Source organism: Elgaria multicarinata, chromosome 1 (genome assembly GCF_023053635.1).
Source record: "Elgaria multicarinata webbii isolate HBS135686 ecotype San Diego chromosome 1, rElgMul1.1.pri, whole genome shotgun sequence".
In the NCBI taxonomy this organism is placed as follows: domain Eukaryota; kingdom Metazoa; phylum Chordata; class Lepidosauria; order Squamata; family Anguidae; genus Elgaria; species Elgaria multicarinata.
Genome location: NC_086171.1, coordinates 108,411,343 through 108,427,810, shown reverse-complemented (window position 1 = coordinate 108,427,810; position 16,468 = coordinate 108,411,343). Strand labels below are relative to the sequence as shown.

At 40.6% G+C, this 16,468-nt stretch overlaps 1 protein-coding gene across 1 annotated transcript in view; it reads right to left on the bottom strand.

Annotated features, from left to right (window-relative positions):
* Window positions 1-805: 805 nt before the first annotated feature.
* The window catches only part of HMCN1 (hemicentin 1), a 291,005-nt gene continuing 275,342 nt past the window's right edge, over window positions 806-16,468 (bottom strand). The window contains exons 102-107 of the mRNA XM_063134738.1: window positions 16,284-16,409; window positions 14,791-14,919; window positions 10,617-10,967; window positions 6,209-6,328; window positions 3,773-3,899; window positions 806-1,584 (exon numbers count right to left, since the gene is read on the bottom strand). Of these exons, the coding sequence (XP_062990808.1) occupies window positions 1,218-1,584; window positions 3,773-3,899; window positions 6,209-6,328; window positions 10,617-10,967; window positions 14,791-14,919; window positions 16,284-16,409 (1,220 nt within the window). The 3' untranslated portion in view covers window positions 806-1,217. The remainder of the gene's footprint in view (window positions 1,585-3,772; window positions 3,900-6,208; window positions 6,329-10,616; window positions 10,968-14,790; window positions 14,920-16,283; window positions 16,410-16,468) is intronic.

The window sequence follows — 16,468 nt, the reverse complement described above, 5'->3', positions numbered from 1 at the left end:
TGACCAGGTTTAAAAGAGGGCAGGGCACCTGCAGCTTTAACTGTTGTGATGAAGAGGAGATTTCACCAGGTTCTCCATATATACAAATGACACCTGCTGAAATCCCCTTTTCAATACAACTGTTGAAGATACAGGAGCCCTGTCCTCCTTTTCATATAGCCACCCTAATGGTGACAGTCCATTCCTAAGACGGACTCCTTTGGGGGCAGTATCCATATGTGTCATTCCACTAACACAAATGACATTACACTAATGGGAACTAGATTCCAAACTATTGTGCAAGAGGAGAATCCAACTAAAGTTAAGTTTGTGCAAATGCGATTGTGGAAGACTTTGTGCATGACACTTGCACAACCCATTGTGCAACGAGTAGCACAAGCCATTGAGCAAGCCATTGTAATACGTCCACAATGGAAAGTTCCAGCACAGCTCCACTAGCAGTATTTGAATTTGTGAATGACACCACTGCACCCTTAGAGCATACGCTTGAAAAGGTGATTAACAGTTGTTTGAAAACACATGTACCATTAGGAATAGAGCAAAAGAGCCAGGATTGGCTACATCTTGTTTATATTGTGGTGGCTGACCAAGTTTGCTGCTGTGTAATGTGTGTAACAGCCCAGCCCTAATGGCATTCTTCCCTGGTCTTCTGGAAGCTACCAGTTAATTATTGACATGAGAATAGTGTCTTCTTTTAGTGATTGTGAATGTGAGGAAAGTGGTACTTTTCATTGTGATTAGAAAAGACAACTATATCTCCACCAAGCAATAAAACAATGATTTAAAGTAATTTAATTTTTTTCTTGCAATTTTGTGAGAAATATACTTTGCTTTGTTTTCATTTCGGGGGGGGGGAACAAAATGCCTTCCACTTTTAATCACTAAATTACCACCTAACTAGTATTTCTAACTAGTTACAAAGAGTCAGCAGAACAATCTTTGGAAAGTGACTGCTCCAGTGTAATAAATAAAGCAAGTGGTTAAGATTCCGATGAATCAAGGGTTATGGTAATTCTTTGTCAAGATGGAATTATTTTAACAGATTGACAGCCAGAGGGACAAAACAAGTATAGAACATAGCACCATATTTCCCCCCCAAGTTGCAAGGTCTGCAACTGTTTTAAGATGAGGCAGCATTCATTCTGGAAGTGGTGATACCCAGCGGCACTTGTATGCATTTGGTTAACATACTTTGATTACTGTCAGCAGTGCTTTTCCTAGTATGGATAGGCAGACACAGCTATATAGACTATGAAGGTTGTCTGATATTCAATGGCTCCATCGACGCTATAAGACAGAGCCCTGACTCTCATTCTGTACGTATCTGGCTCTCGCAGAGGCCTGGTTGTGTACACCACTCCTTTCAAGTTCTCGTCTCTGAGTGCAAAAGGGATCGTCACTTCCTCGTTTACCATGAGGAAACTTGTCCTTGGATGCATCACTCCGTCTTCAGTGTAGGCAACTAGTCGGATCAAATCCTGATTGGCAGCAATCCCAAATGGAAGGGATACAAATTTGTATTCCAAGGCATAGGGACTCAAGGCGCACTCCAGATCATTAGGTGGGCAGTTCTTGAGGCAGAACCTAAAAGTAAACACAACCATGAAGGCCTAGGCCTGGAACAGTGATAAAGTTAAGCAAACATGCCTTTTTGTTTATAGTTATATTTAAAATAAACATATAAATAAAGTCAATGGATCCAGCTACCAGAGGTTTCTCAAGGTTGGGAGCTCAGGAGCTTTTTAGGTAGATTGCCAAGTTGCCATTAAGCAGGAATTTCACACAATACAGCACAAGGCAGTACAAGGTTTTTACTTTTAGGAAGGAACTAAAGAACTCTTTGCAATGTTATGGGGAAATGGATGGGTGCTGCCAGCCTATGTATCCCTGGTAATGTGTAGTTGAAAAAAATGAGTGATGTGATGTCATTGCCTTAGTGTTTCCTCTGCATATTGCCATTTTATAAGAGCAGGAGAAAGTCAATGTGACAATGGCAGGATCTACACTACTGCATTGAAGCACTTTAAAGCACTTTATAACAGCTTTGACAACTGTTAGGGCCCAGGTCACATTCCATATACAGTTGTCAAAACTGTTATAAAGCGCTTTAAAGCAGTAGTGTAGATCCGGCCAATGTTGTGTCACATGTTACCAGTGAGAGGCATGCCGGTGGTGTCTATGCACCTCCCCTTAGCATCTAGTTTGGGCCTTAGTCGACCCTGTAGCTAAAGTATGTGTGATATGCGAATGTACCTTTAAGAGGTCTGCAGCTGCTAGTCTCTAGGTCTTCATCCAAGGTCTGGGTGGGACTTCTGTTTCATGCTCTTTGTGGTGGGCTTTGCTGCAAAGAGTTTGGTATGCTGCTATTCAGGAGGTTTTAATAAAGGAATCCATCAAAGAAAAAGCTCTGAAGTTATTGCCTGGCAGTCTAGGTCTGAGGCAAGCAGCGGGCTGAGCTGGTAAGCTCACTCCTATGGACCCTATGCCTGAAGGATACCACGTGGTGTCAGAAGTGGACTATCCTTTTCAGAAAGCTACTTGAAGAGGGGTTTTTAGTGCCCACCCCCATATTGGAAGAAAAGATGGAGCATTTTAGCTCCTGAACTAAGCTTTATTGGGAACTTAAGAGAAAATTGGAGAAAATGAGAACAGAGACTACAGTTACAAAAGCTGAGGAAGAGTCAGATGGCTACAAAATTGCTGTAGTGCTGCACTGCGTAGGAGAAAAGGCTTTAGAAATTTACAACAACATTCCTAATATCTGTGCAGATCCTGAAAGTAACGCACTAGAAGAAGCCCTTGCTGCATTCAAAAATTATTGTGAGCCCAAGAGAAACCCTGTTTTTGAACGGTACCAGTTCTGGCAGCTTCCTTATAACAAGGAAACAGGCATAGACTGTTTTGTTACAGCCCTCAGAGAAAAGTCTCAGCATTGTGAGAGATTTTTTTAATCACTCTCTTTATATGCTAGCCAAAAACATGAGGCAAGAAACAACTATTTAAGCCAAATTAAATAGAAGAATTGTTACTCTCCTTCCCAATCAGGCCTGCCCACCAAAGATCAGGCAAAATAAAGTGGCCTTTTGGTGCTTCTGACAGACATTTCAGTGAAAAAAGTCCCCCAGTATAGGGCAGCTAATAACACCTCACTAGATGTAATTTTTAAAGGATTTACTAATGATTTCAGGTTTGATAAGCTGCCTTTTTAAATAGAAAGGCAGGATATAAGTATTTTAAATAAATTCCTAAAATATTACTGCAGTGCAGACATGAGTTATGGATAGTTATAATTCATGGTAGCTTTCCTGCTGTTCTTAGAAATCTCAATGGGATATAAAGGAAGGAATGACACAAGCTATTAACAGTACAGTCCTATGCACACCTACTCAGAAGTAAGTCCTATAGAGTTCAATGGTACTTACTCCCAGGTAGATGTGTATAGGATTGAAATCTAAATGCTTTTATAACTTAAAAATCAGCCCCTTGAATTATGCCTAGAGATTCATGGAACCGAAGTCAGAAGAGTCAAGGAGTTCCTTAGGACGTTAACTGGAGTGGTGATTGGCACCAGCTATGGTGGTGATAAACTTCTGCATGTAGAAGTGTTACAACATGGGAAGAACTTGGGCAGAATATAATTTGAGCTCTTTCCAGTTGTGGGAGGAGTTCGAAGGAAGAAGCTCTGATATGTGTGTGCGATGTACGTGTTTGCAATGCTATGTTGTCTGAAAGGAAATCTGGAAAAACTAAGAGGGTTGAAAATAAAACATACCCAGAAAGAGGATCTCGTTGATAATCTGGAGGACAAGGTGTATCTATGCACTTATAGCTCCCTCTCATGTTAAAGCACATGTGGTTTGGTCCACAGTGGATGTTCTGTTCAAAGCATTCGTCTCTATCTGATTAAAAGAAATATTTTATCAGATACACAGTAAAAACAACAACTCAAAACTCTTCCCACACATAGACACTAGGATTTTAGGCACTATATCTCGAAGTTCAGGAATGTTCCAAAGGCCTATTCTTGCATTCGTTCAATAATAAATGGCAATAAGGCAGTGTAATAAGATAGTTGTGTTGGTTTTATATTTACTAGCTAATATACCCAAGCGTTGCTCGGGGGCCCTTACGATACATGTCTGTCTTAAAGTAGTACGCCTGCTAGGCGTGTGAGTTAACTGTTAAATGAATTAAATTTATTTGTATTTTGCGCTTTCACCCTCACGACAACCCCGACACAGTCCAGGGCCGGCTTGAAGCTGTAGCTCTCCGTGGCCCACTCAACCATCTTCTGCTCGGGGCTTTCAGCAGGTGCTGGGAAGCCTCTGAGGGGGGCCAGGTCGAAGGCCTGCACCCATGCTTCTCACCCACCAAGTGCTCTAGCAAGAGGCTGTACTGAAGCACTGGGGCTGGGCTGGGCACTTGCCCCCCAGAAGCCACCGGACATTTTCCTTGTCCCCACAGAAAATGAAAACTACAACTCCCAGCATGCCTTTCACCACAGTGCCTGACTTGCTCAAAGGGAATCCTACTGCCAAGGCTAATGGGAAGTAAAGTCTGACCAAGCCGGTTCACGCTGCACTGCACAAGTGGTGCCCATAAGTAGATCATGAGTGAACCGGCTGACTGACTGACAGCTCATTTATTGTCATTGGTGGGCCTAGAGCTGGATCCTCCTTCCTCCCACTCCCAATGGTGCCTTGCAACCAAGGCATCTGGCCCAAGGCACTCTCCCTTCAGAGCCACTTCCAGATGATGGCCTCCAAAGCCCGATAAATCTTCCCTTCCACCCATGTACATTGATGGTGCTATATAAATAAATAAATAATAATAATAATGGGAGTTGTAGGCATACTCCTAGGTCCCTGAATAACGTTAATCTTTGAACAATGTCTGAGGTGTGGTGGGAGACAACTGGAAAGGGGGCCTTCTTAATTTTGGCACCCTGCTTATCGATTTCTTTTTTCCCGGGCAGGCTTGCCGAGTGACTGCATTAATGGCTTTCCAATGCCAAGTGGGAATTATTGTTATTTTATTTTCCTTTTAACTTGATGAGATTTTTTATGCTGCGTCCTTTTTTTGTTATAACTAAACCACAATATTCCAAGATAGATGCATGAATTACTGAATGAAATTCATGATTTTTATGTAAAAGTCTGACTATACCATTGAAGCAGAAGAGTGAATGGAGGAATGACTGATAGCTGAGGCTAGAATGGAATGGTGGGCAGGGTAAGTGGCAGTTGGAGAAAGTCAGGTAGAAGGAGAACAATATTTCTGGACATACATCCCTCACACATGCTTTCAGCTTTATAGGTAAAGATGTTTCTTAATAACTGCAGCAATGTTATTATTGGGGAAAACATTTTGCTATTGTAAGCAAACAGACTAATGGCGTTTTGGTATGCAAACTCATCAGATAAGGCCAGTTAATTGCTTCTGATAACAATGATTACAGGTGAGGGCAGAAGATATGATCTCCTGGAAGGTCTCTGTATGATTTGCAGCAGATCAGCCAGGGTTTATGGCTGCCCAATGTACCCTTGCCATACTGGAGGTCACAGTCTCACTAGCAAGAACAACCCCCACCCCAATATTATGCTGCTGAAACAAAGAAAGCTAGTGGGGAGCTAATTCCGTGCTCAGAGACATCCTGTTCCTCTCCTTGCCCCCACTCATTATTTTGTGGCGGGCTCTGGTTCGTAGACCTTCGTGTTTGGGGAGGAAATAACAAATTAGAACCCGCAAACCTGAAATCTACCACGCCTAACTTAAAGTACATTCCAGTCATCCTATGCCTCAATCTGCCCCCAACATCACACTGCCAATTGCAACTGACCTCCTCTCCTTAGTAGCAGCACACTTAATAGCATGGATAATAAACCAGCTAGATCGCTCTAGAACCAATCAATTGACCAGTGGTATTGATGTCCTTGAAACTGTGTATGAGAGGGTACAGCCCACCCCTCCTTAAAAGACAACCCTGAATAAACTATCATAGGCTCCGTTTGGATGAACAAAAAGCCCACCACTGATATTATTAATATGGAAATTTTCTACCTACCATACATTTGTCTCAACATCAGCTGAAGCATGATTATCCAATTTCTCCCACAAGGCTGTTTTCCAAGTACTTATGAGCTTGAACCAATGGTGAAAATGTTACATTTCTTGTACAATTTCCCACTTTACCAAAGTATGGTCTCACCTTGGCATGCTTTGCCATTGGGCATTACCCGGTAACCAGTTGGGCAGAAACACTGGTAACTTCCCAAGGTGTTTCTGCACTCATGCTGACAAGCATCTCTGTTCTCACATTCATCAATATCTGTAAAAAGCAGAAAACCAAACATTAAAATACAGAGGAGTGGAGACAAACACTGAAAAACCTCTTTGAGGCAAGACTCCAGAAAATAAATCAAATTCTTACACAGAGAGAGATATTCCCTAAGGTTTATGTGTCAGGCTATTTTATATATGTTTTCTAGATGCTGCAGTTTAGTAACTCTGAAGAATCTTGTCACATTCAAAAATTTTCAGGTTTCGTTACATGTAACTTAAAAAAAAAGAATCCTCAACTATTAGACAAGTATTTCTTGTCAAATCCTTCAAACCAGGCAGAATCTAAAGTTGATACCTTTCAGTTATAGAAATGGTCTGCAGGCACCCTAGGGTTGCACTTTAGAAGTTGGAAGGCAAAAGGATGAGGCCTGTGGTGCAAATTGTTTAAAATTAAGTCAGTACACCTCCAAAGGCTGGCATGGAAGGCTCTGAATTACCAAAGCCAATCTCATTAATGTCTTCTGGGAGCTGCTAGTCTAATATATGGCTCTCCAGGGGGAAATCTCTCATTGGGTACAAATGACTCCCTCACACCCTCAATGAGCTCAGCCTCAGCATCTTACACCCAGAAAATTAGACAACACTATTTATTACAGGATTTGGCAACTTTTAGGGGTGGGTGGGTGCTGTAGGGAAACTGCAGAATTCAACCCATAAGGTCAAGATGCTAGAATTTATAAACTAGGGGAAGGTTAAAATCACCAGCATAGTTTTAGTTAGGGCTTTCATTTGATAATATATCTTACAACATAAGATACAGGTATTCTAGCATTTCTGTATATGTTAAATATGATCAGAGACATGTGCTTCGCCAAACATGTACCAGAGATGAGCCACTATTGGTCATACCAATATTGTTTAAATTGTTTTTGTATTGAGTTTTTCATTGTGCTTTTAAGATTTTAATATATTGTAAACCACCCAGATAGCTTTGGCAATTGAAATGTAAATCATCCTCATCCCTGCAGCCTGATCAAACTATGTGTTACTCTGAAGATGTAGCCAGCAGTTATGTCTTTCTTTTCTGCTTTCTCAAAAGGAAGCAAGGGCCCCCGCTCAGGAATGCCACACCTACAAAATTTGCTTTGGCAAAAAGTGATCCATTTGTTTTAATGGATGTAACATGTAGTTTCACCCTTAGATTTTTTGGGAGACACCTCACTGGAAGCAAGTCAGGGAAAGTATGCATTTGGAATGCATGGGGAGTGGGGAGATATAGGGAAAGGATTGTGAGCCAAGGCCCCACAGTTATTGATCCCCTCCTATGCTGATGGTACCTAAATGCTTGCTGTTCTTAGGGGAATATTTTCTACATTTCCGTTAAGAACTCAATTGATGAGTACGCAAAGTAGCTCATTTTTGTTTTACCTCATCCCCACCATTTGAAAGGATGAGTTGCCTAACAGGTTGCCATTAATCATCTGCTTACTTAGGGTGACCATATGAAAAGGAGGACAGGGCTCCTGTATCTTTAACAGTTGTATTGAAAAGCAAATTTCAGCAGGTGTCATTTGTATATAAGGGGAACCTGCAGAAATTTCCTCTTCATCGCAATGGTTAAAGCTACAGGTGTCCTGCCCTCTTTTAAATCTGGTCACTCTAGTCTAGCTCCTACAACTTTAACTGTTGTGATGAAGAGGGAATTTCACCAGGTTCTCCATATATACAAGTGATACCTGCTGAAATTCCCTTTTCTATGCAACTATTAAAGATACAGGAGCCCTGTCCTCCTTTTCATATGGTCACCCTAGCTTACTTCAGCTCAAAGAAGATTGTCTATTTGGATTTTTGCCATTAGCCCATACACCTTTCTTTACAGACAATTTGCTTATTTACACCACTTGGCTATAAATATAGCCTATAGGTGTTGTGTGTGCATGTATGTATGTCAGGGGTGACTGCTCCCTCTGCACTTACTAAATGGCACCCTTAGAAGCAAATCTTGGACTTGGTCCAGAAAGGCAGCTAATAAATGTTTAAATAATGAAATAAGTAAACAAACAATCCCAGCACTGGTTCAGTCTTGTGTCACTTCCAGGCTCTCACCACTGTTTCTGCCTAGGGAAAACTAACCAGAAGATGGTGAGCAGCACATGAAATCATGTTTCTAAAAGGCAGTAGAGAAAAGATTTCCTATTCATTTTTCAATGCTTCTTTCTACTTGAACATGTGCAGCTCTCAGTTGTATTACATGTCCCATGATCAATAAGTGTATTCTAGAGACCTGTCCTAAAACAAGCTATCAGTGATGGAAACGGACACCTGTAGTAAATAAATTCACACATGAATGGACCTCACCAAATGAATCTCAGCTAAATGTGAGAACTGAATTTAGTGGAAAGCATTATGTTTTGAGCTCATCTGGTGCAGTCATCATGCTGAATATGTGTGTAAATGAATAAGAGAGAAAGTGAGGCATGGACCTAATCATCTGTCTTATCAATAGTGTCAAGGTGTCTGATATTCTCATCCATCTCAGTGGAGAATACATTGCGGTTCTGCACGATTTTATGTAGAAAGGCAGGGATAGCCAACTGGTAGTCTGAATGTAGCCAACTCCACCCTTATCTGCATGACGGGAGTGCGTCCATGATGGCCCTGCAGTTGGTTGGAGGCCTTTTCAGTATACTGTCACTTTTGTGTAGGGTCACAACAGTCTCACACACTACTGTTTGCCTGAGCTTAACATTTTTTTTCTGCACATTTGTGTAGGGAGTGAGACCACCCAGATGAAAAGCAGAAGGACAGTCATTTGCATAGCATTTCCATTTTGGCTGGTGCCCCTCCCCATGTGAAGTGAATCCAGAGTCAGAGAGAACTCCTAGTGTTGCCTGATGCGAGGCAGCTGCCAATTTGGAAGTGACACCCTGGTCTCAGCTTTCATTCCCAAGAGCAGGAGTAGTCAATATGGTTCCTGTGGGCACCAATGTACCCCCAGGCATCTTTCTTGTTATCCTACCCTTCCCACCCTTAAAAAAACCATTTTCTTACCAGCAGCTCAGATTGCTGTGAAATAGGTCTCTAATGGTGCTGATAACTGTGGGTTCAAATAAGCTGTTTAGTGAGTTGGGGCTCAGACACCACCTCTGTCGTGTACAGGCAATGTCATGGTGGCTTCCTCCTATGGAAGCTATTTTGTGGTGGTGCCCAAGTCAGTGTCTGAAATGGCTAAATGTGTCCAAGGCCCAAAAAGGTTGCCTACCCCTGCTCAAGAGAGTTTGCACAGAGGCCTTCAAGACAAGTTCACTTCATATACCTAAATCCTCCCACTATTACTCCTGCCTCTCTGGATACATGGTTCAAAGGATTAACACTCCCCACACCGCCGCCCCATTTTTTTTTAAAGTAAAAAGCACAGGTAAAGCTACTTAACATGCTTCCCTTGCCCTTACTCACTTGTTAACGTGTGTGTGTGCTCTCTTGACTCATCTACACCAAGCAGGATATTGCACTATGAAAGTGGTTTAAAAGTGGTATATAAAAGGCAGGAGCTACGTACACTACTGTTTTATAGTGGTATTGAAGTGCACTGAGAACTGTTGGGCCCCATTGTCACATACCATATACCGCTTTCGTAGTGTTATATCCTGCTTGGTGTAGATGTGTCATGGGCCCCAACAGTTGTCAGTGCACTTCAGTACCACTATAAAACAGTAGTGTGGCTCCTGCCTTCTATTATACCACTTTCATAGTGGGATATCCTGTTTGGTGTAGATGAGCCCTCTGTGCCTAACAAAGTGGCAGCACCCTTAATGGACAGCCCTCAATCTCGGTCAATGATAATGTTTCCAGTATACCAAAACCCAGCAGTCTCTTTAAAACATTCTCTTGCCCCATACCCACTGACGTCAAGAGTAGTTTTGGCATAAACAAAGGTATTAGGTCTGCAGTCTATATTAGAGTTAATTTTTGCTCTTAAATATATATAATACTGATAATATGATATATAATACTGGCAATAAATGGAATATATAATACTGGCAAGATGGGGTTAGGGGCTTGGCAAAATATTTTCCAGCTATTTGAAATTTACATATTAATGGAAAGGAAGTAAATTAATTTAATAAATAAACAAGTATGATAGTGCATCCCATAAAATCACACATCACATCAGTGTGTAAAAGCATCTAACAGTGAATGAACAGCAGAGAAAGGGAGGGAGGGAGGGAAGGAAGGAAAATATGCATTATCACTCTCTTTATACAGTATATACACACATACACACACATACACACACACACACATATATATATATATTTGTAGGTGACATTTACCTATACATTTGTTATTTCTTGCCTCATAGCCTTCAGGGCAAGTCTCTCTAACATTCCTTTTAGTCCTGGAGATGGGAACTCTGCTGTTGCTATACTCTGTGTAGGAGCTGTAGAGACTGGAGGATTCCCTGATATATTGCTGAGGTCGATAGTAGTCTCTCATGGGGGAGAACTGAGCATAGTTATAGGTATTGTAGTAGGTGCCATAATCTGGCAACCTCTCCAGTCCGGCACAAGATTTGCCATCGCCTAATATCTGTTGTCCAGGAGGACAGATACACTTGAAGCTGCCAGGGCTGTTCATGCATTGATATGCACAAGGTTTAGGCACTTGTTCACATTCATTAATGTCTGCTCATGGGACATGATTCCAAAGCAACACATCATGTGACAAGGGGAAGGAGGGGAAAAAGAACAACACAAAAAAGCACATCAGTCTGTGGAACAAACTGAAATTACAAACGTGATTCTGAAATCACAAAGCTCAGATTTGCTGGGCTACACACACTGCATGCATTAGTCTTCCTGTGAAACGGTTCGTGAAAACCATGTAATCGTCTTGGTTACCAAAACACACACACAGACTAGCCCTGCTCTTGCATAACAAAGGGACTCTCTTGCATAACAAAGGCAAATTAAATTGTCTATAAATACAATAAGCAAAATAGAGGCCTGGGTGGATTTCCATTTGCTCTAGGTTTTTCCATAGGCAAGATTTTCTAAGATTGCCAGTCCCAGGCCCTGAGAGGTTTTCTAAATATTTAACACAGAGGTAAGCTACCAGGTGCCCGCCAGATGTTTTGTATTACAATTCCCATAATCCCTTTCCATTGGCCATGTTGGCTAGGTCTGATGAGAATTACAGGCCAAAACATCTCCTTCAGCAGTTGCCAACACCTGCATTGAAATGTGAGCACACTCTAATGTAAAATTGAGACTGCAATCCTTTGCACACTTTCCTGGGACTTTGCACACTGGGTGCGATGGGCACAATTTACATAGGATTGCACTGTAAATTCCTTACTCTTGCTAAAAAGAAATTAGGCCTTTAGAAAGGGTGTAAAGATGCATCTCTTCAATTTTTAAAATAAGTAGCATAAATGTTTTGATGTTTTTATTGTTCTTGTTTTTATTGTTTTAAGGTTTTATTGTTTTAATTGTTGTACACTGCCTTGATGGGTTTTTAGCAGAGAAGGCAGTCATAGAATATTAATTAATATATATGATAAATAAAATTATAAGCTCTTCTTTCCAGCCATTAAAAAATGACATTGAAAAATAAATTGAAAGCATGACAGAAGTATAGCAATGCGGTTTTAAAGATGCAGTGTTTCAGTCTGTAGCAGAACTTTGAAAGAAGCATGCCACACTGTTATACTGCTAAAGCCATGCTTAATATAAAACATTTGTTTAGTCAAACCCCCTTTTTAATATTAGAACGATCAATATGTAAAACACACATGAAACTAATTTGCCAGTGTTTAAAGTAGCATTACGTTCAATGGCAGCTTCCCCCCATGCAAATAGTAGGTGTGTGTGTGGTGGTGGTGGTGGGGGGACCAATATGGATAGGGATTGCACCAGAGAGAAAGTGTTAGAAGTTCTCCACCACCACCACAATACCAGGGTCCTGATCCTCACTGGCTATTTTTGTGAGAAAAATCCTGCACTCAACAGAAAACTATGTAAACAACGTAATATGTAGCTTGGGCCTCAAATAGCTAGTCTGCTTGTAAGTTTGCATCATATGGCACTGAGTATATGCAGCACGTAAAATTTTATTTTATTTATTTATTTATTACATTTTTATACCGCCCAATAGCCGAAGCGCTCTGGGCGGTTCACAAAAATTAAAACCACGAAGAGCATAAAAACAAGCAACAAATTTAAAACACAAATACAAAATACAATATAAAAAGCAGAACCAGAATAAAATCATTGGCTGCCAGTCCAGGTCCGAGCACGATTCAAAGTGCTGGTATTGACATTTAAAGCCCTAAACGGTTTGGGGCAAGGTTATTTGAAGGAACGCCTCCTCCCATATGTACCTGCCCTGACCTTAAGATCATCTACAGGGGCCCTTCGCCATGAGCCCCTGCCAAAGGAAGTGAGGCAGGTGGCTACTAGGAGGAGGGCTTTCTCCGCTGTGGCACCCCGGTTGTGAAATGAGCTCCCCAGAGAGGTCCGCCTGGCACCTACACTGTACTCCTTTCGTCGCCAGCTGAAGACCTTTTTATTCTCTCAGTATTTTAACACTTAATTTTAATTTTAATTTTAATTTTACTGTTTTAACTCTGTATTTTAATCTTATATCAATTTTGCTGCGTGGCTTTATCCTGGTTGTGCTTTTTATACTGTATTTTGTATTTGTGTTTTTAACCTGTTGGTTGTTTTATTATGGTTTTAATTTTTGTGAACCGCCCAGAGAGCTTCGGCTATTGGGCGGTATAAAAATGTAATAAATAAATAAATAAATAAAACCACACAGCAAAAAATAATATAGGTTAAAAGATGAGACTAAAACAGCAAAGTTTAAATTTAAGTTAAATTAGGTGTTAAAATACTGAGAAAATAAAAAGGTCTTCAGCTGGCGACGGAAAGAAAACAATGTAGGTGCCAAGCGAACCTCTCTGGGGACAACTAGCCACTTGTTAAGGACCTAACGTAATAAGGAAGCGTGCAAAATTAGGATTTGTCCTGAACTGAGTATGTTGCAACATGCATTTCATAAAATGCACTTCCATTGTCCTTATACATGCAAGTTTACTCTATCTGGTGTAATAAAACTTATTTTACCAGCCACATTCACCAGGACCGGATCTACACTGCTTTAAAGCGCTTTATAACAGTTTTGACAACTGTATATGGAATGTGTCCTGGGCCCCAACAGTTGTCAAAGCTGTTATAAAGCGCTTTAAAGAGCTTTAATGCAGTAGTGTAGATCCTGCCCATGAATTCTGTGCATTTGAAATCAGCCATTCTTTTAATATCTCTTTTCAGTAAGAGGTATTTAAGGTCTGTTTAGTTGTCTCTAGAACCTGCTGATTTCAAGATGTATATCTAGGGTGACCATATTTTGGAAACCAAAAAGGTTTCCAAAGGGGCGAACATAGCCTTGGTCACATGTCTGATTTTACAGCACACATTTAAGACAAATCTGTTCCACATAACATCTTAACGTTAAAATCACTGAAATAAAGGACAAGTGAGAGATTCAATGTATCTGAAATTAACTTCACTCACTCCTACTTTTGTAGGTTTTGCTGTACTTTGAAGCTTTTGCTATACTCTGTGTGTTACATTCTCCCCTTCCCTGAAATATCTTTTTTGACTGTATCTTCACTCATTGCAAGCTGCTGTTGTTGTTAACAGGGTTTGCTACTGGCCCCAGATCTGTTTCAAATTTGGTATGGCTAAAGCTCTACCTAAAAGCTATCATGGTGCCAACTTTCAGCTCTTTATCTTTAAAAATGACAGTTTAAAAGATAATAATTTTAAAACCTCATTTTTTAAAAAAAAATTCTAAAAAATCAATGGATAAACGGATCTGTTTCAAATTTGGTTTGGCTAAACCTCTACCTAAATCCTATCATGGTACAAAGTTTCATCTCTTTATCTTTAAAAATGATGATTTTAAGAATAATAATTTTAAAACCTCAATTTTTAAAAAATTCCTAAAAAATCAATGGATGAACGGATCTGTTTCAAATTTGGTGTGGCTAAAGCTCTACCTAAATCCTACCATGGTACAAAGTTGCATCTCTTTAACTTTAAAAATGACAATTTTAAAAATAATAATTTTAAAACCTCAATTTTTAAAAAATTCCTAAAAAATCAATGGATGAACGGATCTGTTTCAAATTTGGTATGTCTAGAGCCCTTCCTAAGAGCTACCATTGTGCCAAGTTTCATGTCTTTATCTTAAAAAATGACAGAGTTATAAGCATTTTTGTTAATTCCCATTAGAGCTGCTCTTTGGCGAGGAGGAAATCCGGATTTCCCCTCCCCTCCTGGATTTGCCATCAAAAACCCAGACAAATCCGGGCAAATCTGGTCATATGGTCACCCTATGTATATCAACTAGAACCATTTTTGTAGCATAAGTAGCATCCAAAAGCAGATGATGAGCACCAGAATGGCACTAATGTTCATACAACTCCTGCTTCTAACTTACCCATACAGGGTCTTCCAACTCCCTGGGATCGGTACCCTCTTGGGCATACACACCGGTAGCTTCCTCGTGAGTTTTCACAAATCTGGTTGTATCGGCACTGATGGGTACCATCTCTGCATTCATCAATATCTGTCAAGGAGCACAAGCAAGGCCTTTTGTTATTTTTGCTGCAACAGACTAACACGGCTATCCCTCTGGAAGTCTTAAAAGTATGTAGAACTAGTACTAGTACATGGAAATTTAAACGCACATATTTCTTCCTCCTGACGTAGAGCCTCAATTAACGGAAGGGCTCCACTCACAGAAGATTCCCCTGCATAATTTTTGAGGATCTGCCCTTCCCCACTGCACCACAGCTAACCCCATTTAGCAGGGTCCCCAAACCCTCTCTGTAGCATTTTCAGGGGGCTAGAAAGGCTGCTGTAGGAAAGAGGGGGCAGTGAAGGCCACTTCCACCAGTCTAATTGCATGCACTTAAATCTGCATCCAACCCTTTCTCTCCCAGGATCACCCAAAGTTTTCCTAAATGACATTTTTAATTCCTCCATTTCCAAGAGTTTATACTTTTCTGCTGCAACAGTATACTACCCCATTCAGAATTTCTTCTCAGGATGTGGGAATTAAAGTATCCTATATTTATTCATTTGCTCTTCTTCCCATATTCTTTCAAGTCAGTATACACCACCAATCTACTACTTTTCACTGACTGGGTTTGCACAACATGCGAACCCATGCTCAGTGGTTGAGTGTGGGCTGTTTTTGAACTGTGGGTTGTTGGTTGAGCTGTGGGTAAGTGTGTTATCTGAACCTAGAAAATTTTCCACAGGGTGGCTTGTTAACTATGCAGTGTGGGTTATTTTTCTCAAACAAGCCACCTTGAGAACCTATGGTTTGTTGTTGGTTATTCAGGGAGGCTAAGAAGCCATACTATATGGTTAACAAGCCACCCTGTGGAAAATATCCTGGGTTCAGGCAACACACTAACCCATGGTTCAACCAACAACCCACACTCAATCAGGGTTAGTGTGTTATGTGAACAGCCCCATCAAGGGATGAAGAAGACCGAAGCATTAAAAGTCCAATAAAAAGTAAAAGAGTTTCCATTTGTTTTTGTGTTGTGACCATTATGGATTCATGTAACTGTTCATAAGTTGTATTCATGATTATAAAGTATGAGTTACATTATTCATAAAGTAGTTCATGACTGATATTCACAGTCATGATGGCACAAGATGGAGACTACTGAAATAGCTGGTCTCCTGGTTCTCTACTGTAGGGTCCTTCCAGATCCAGGGCTCCTAGCACTATCAATCAAAAGGCAATGATCAGCTGTTCCATTTTCCCCTCCCTAGCAGATATTTTTGGTGAAAAATAAGATAGAAGCAGGGTTACAAATGGAAGATGAGAACGCCATGACCCCACACAATTCTCTAAACAAAGCACAGAAATTCATATGGTAGCACCCATAGTTTACGGTAAATAAACCTACACACCTATACATGTTCCATTTTCTGCTTTGGTCATTCCATTTGGACACAGATCAATGCATTTATAGCCACCTCGCATATTCTTGCATAGCTGATCAAGTCTGCATACATTTTGCCTACATTCATTCACATCTTTAAAGAGACAGAAAGTGAAATAGCTAAATGGGTTGCATTATGCTTTCACCTCACAT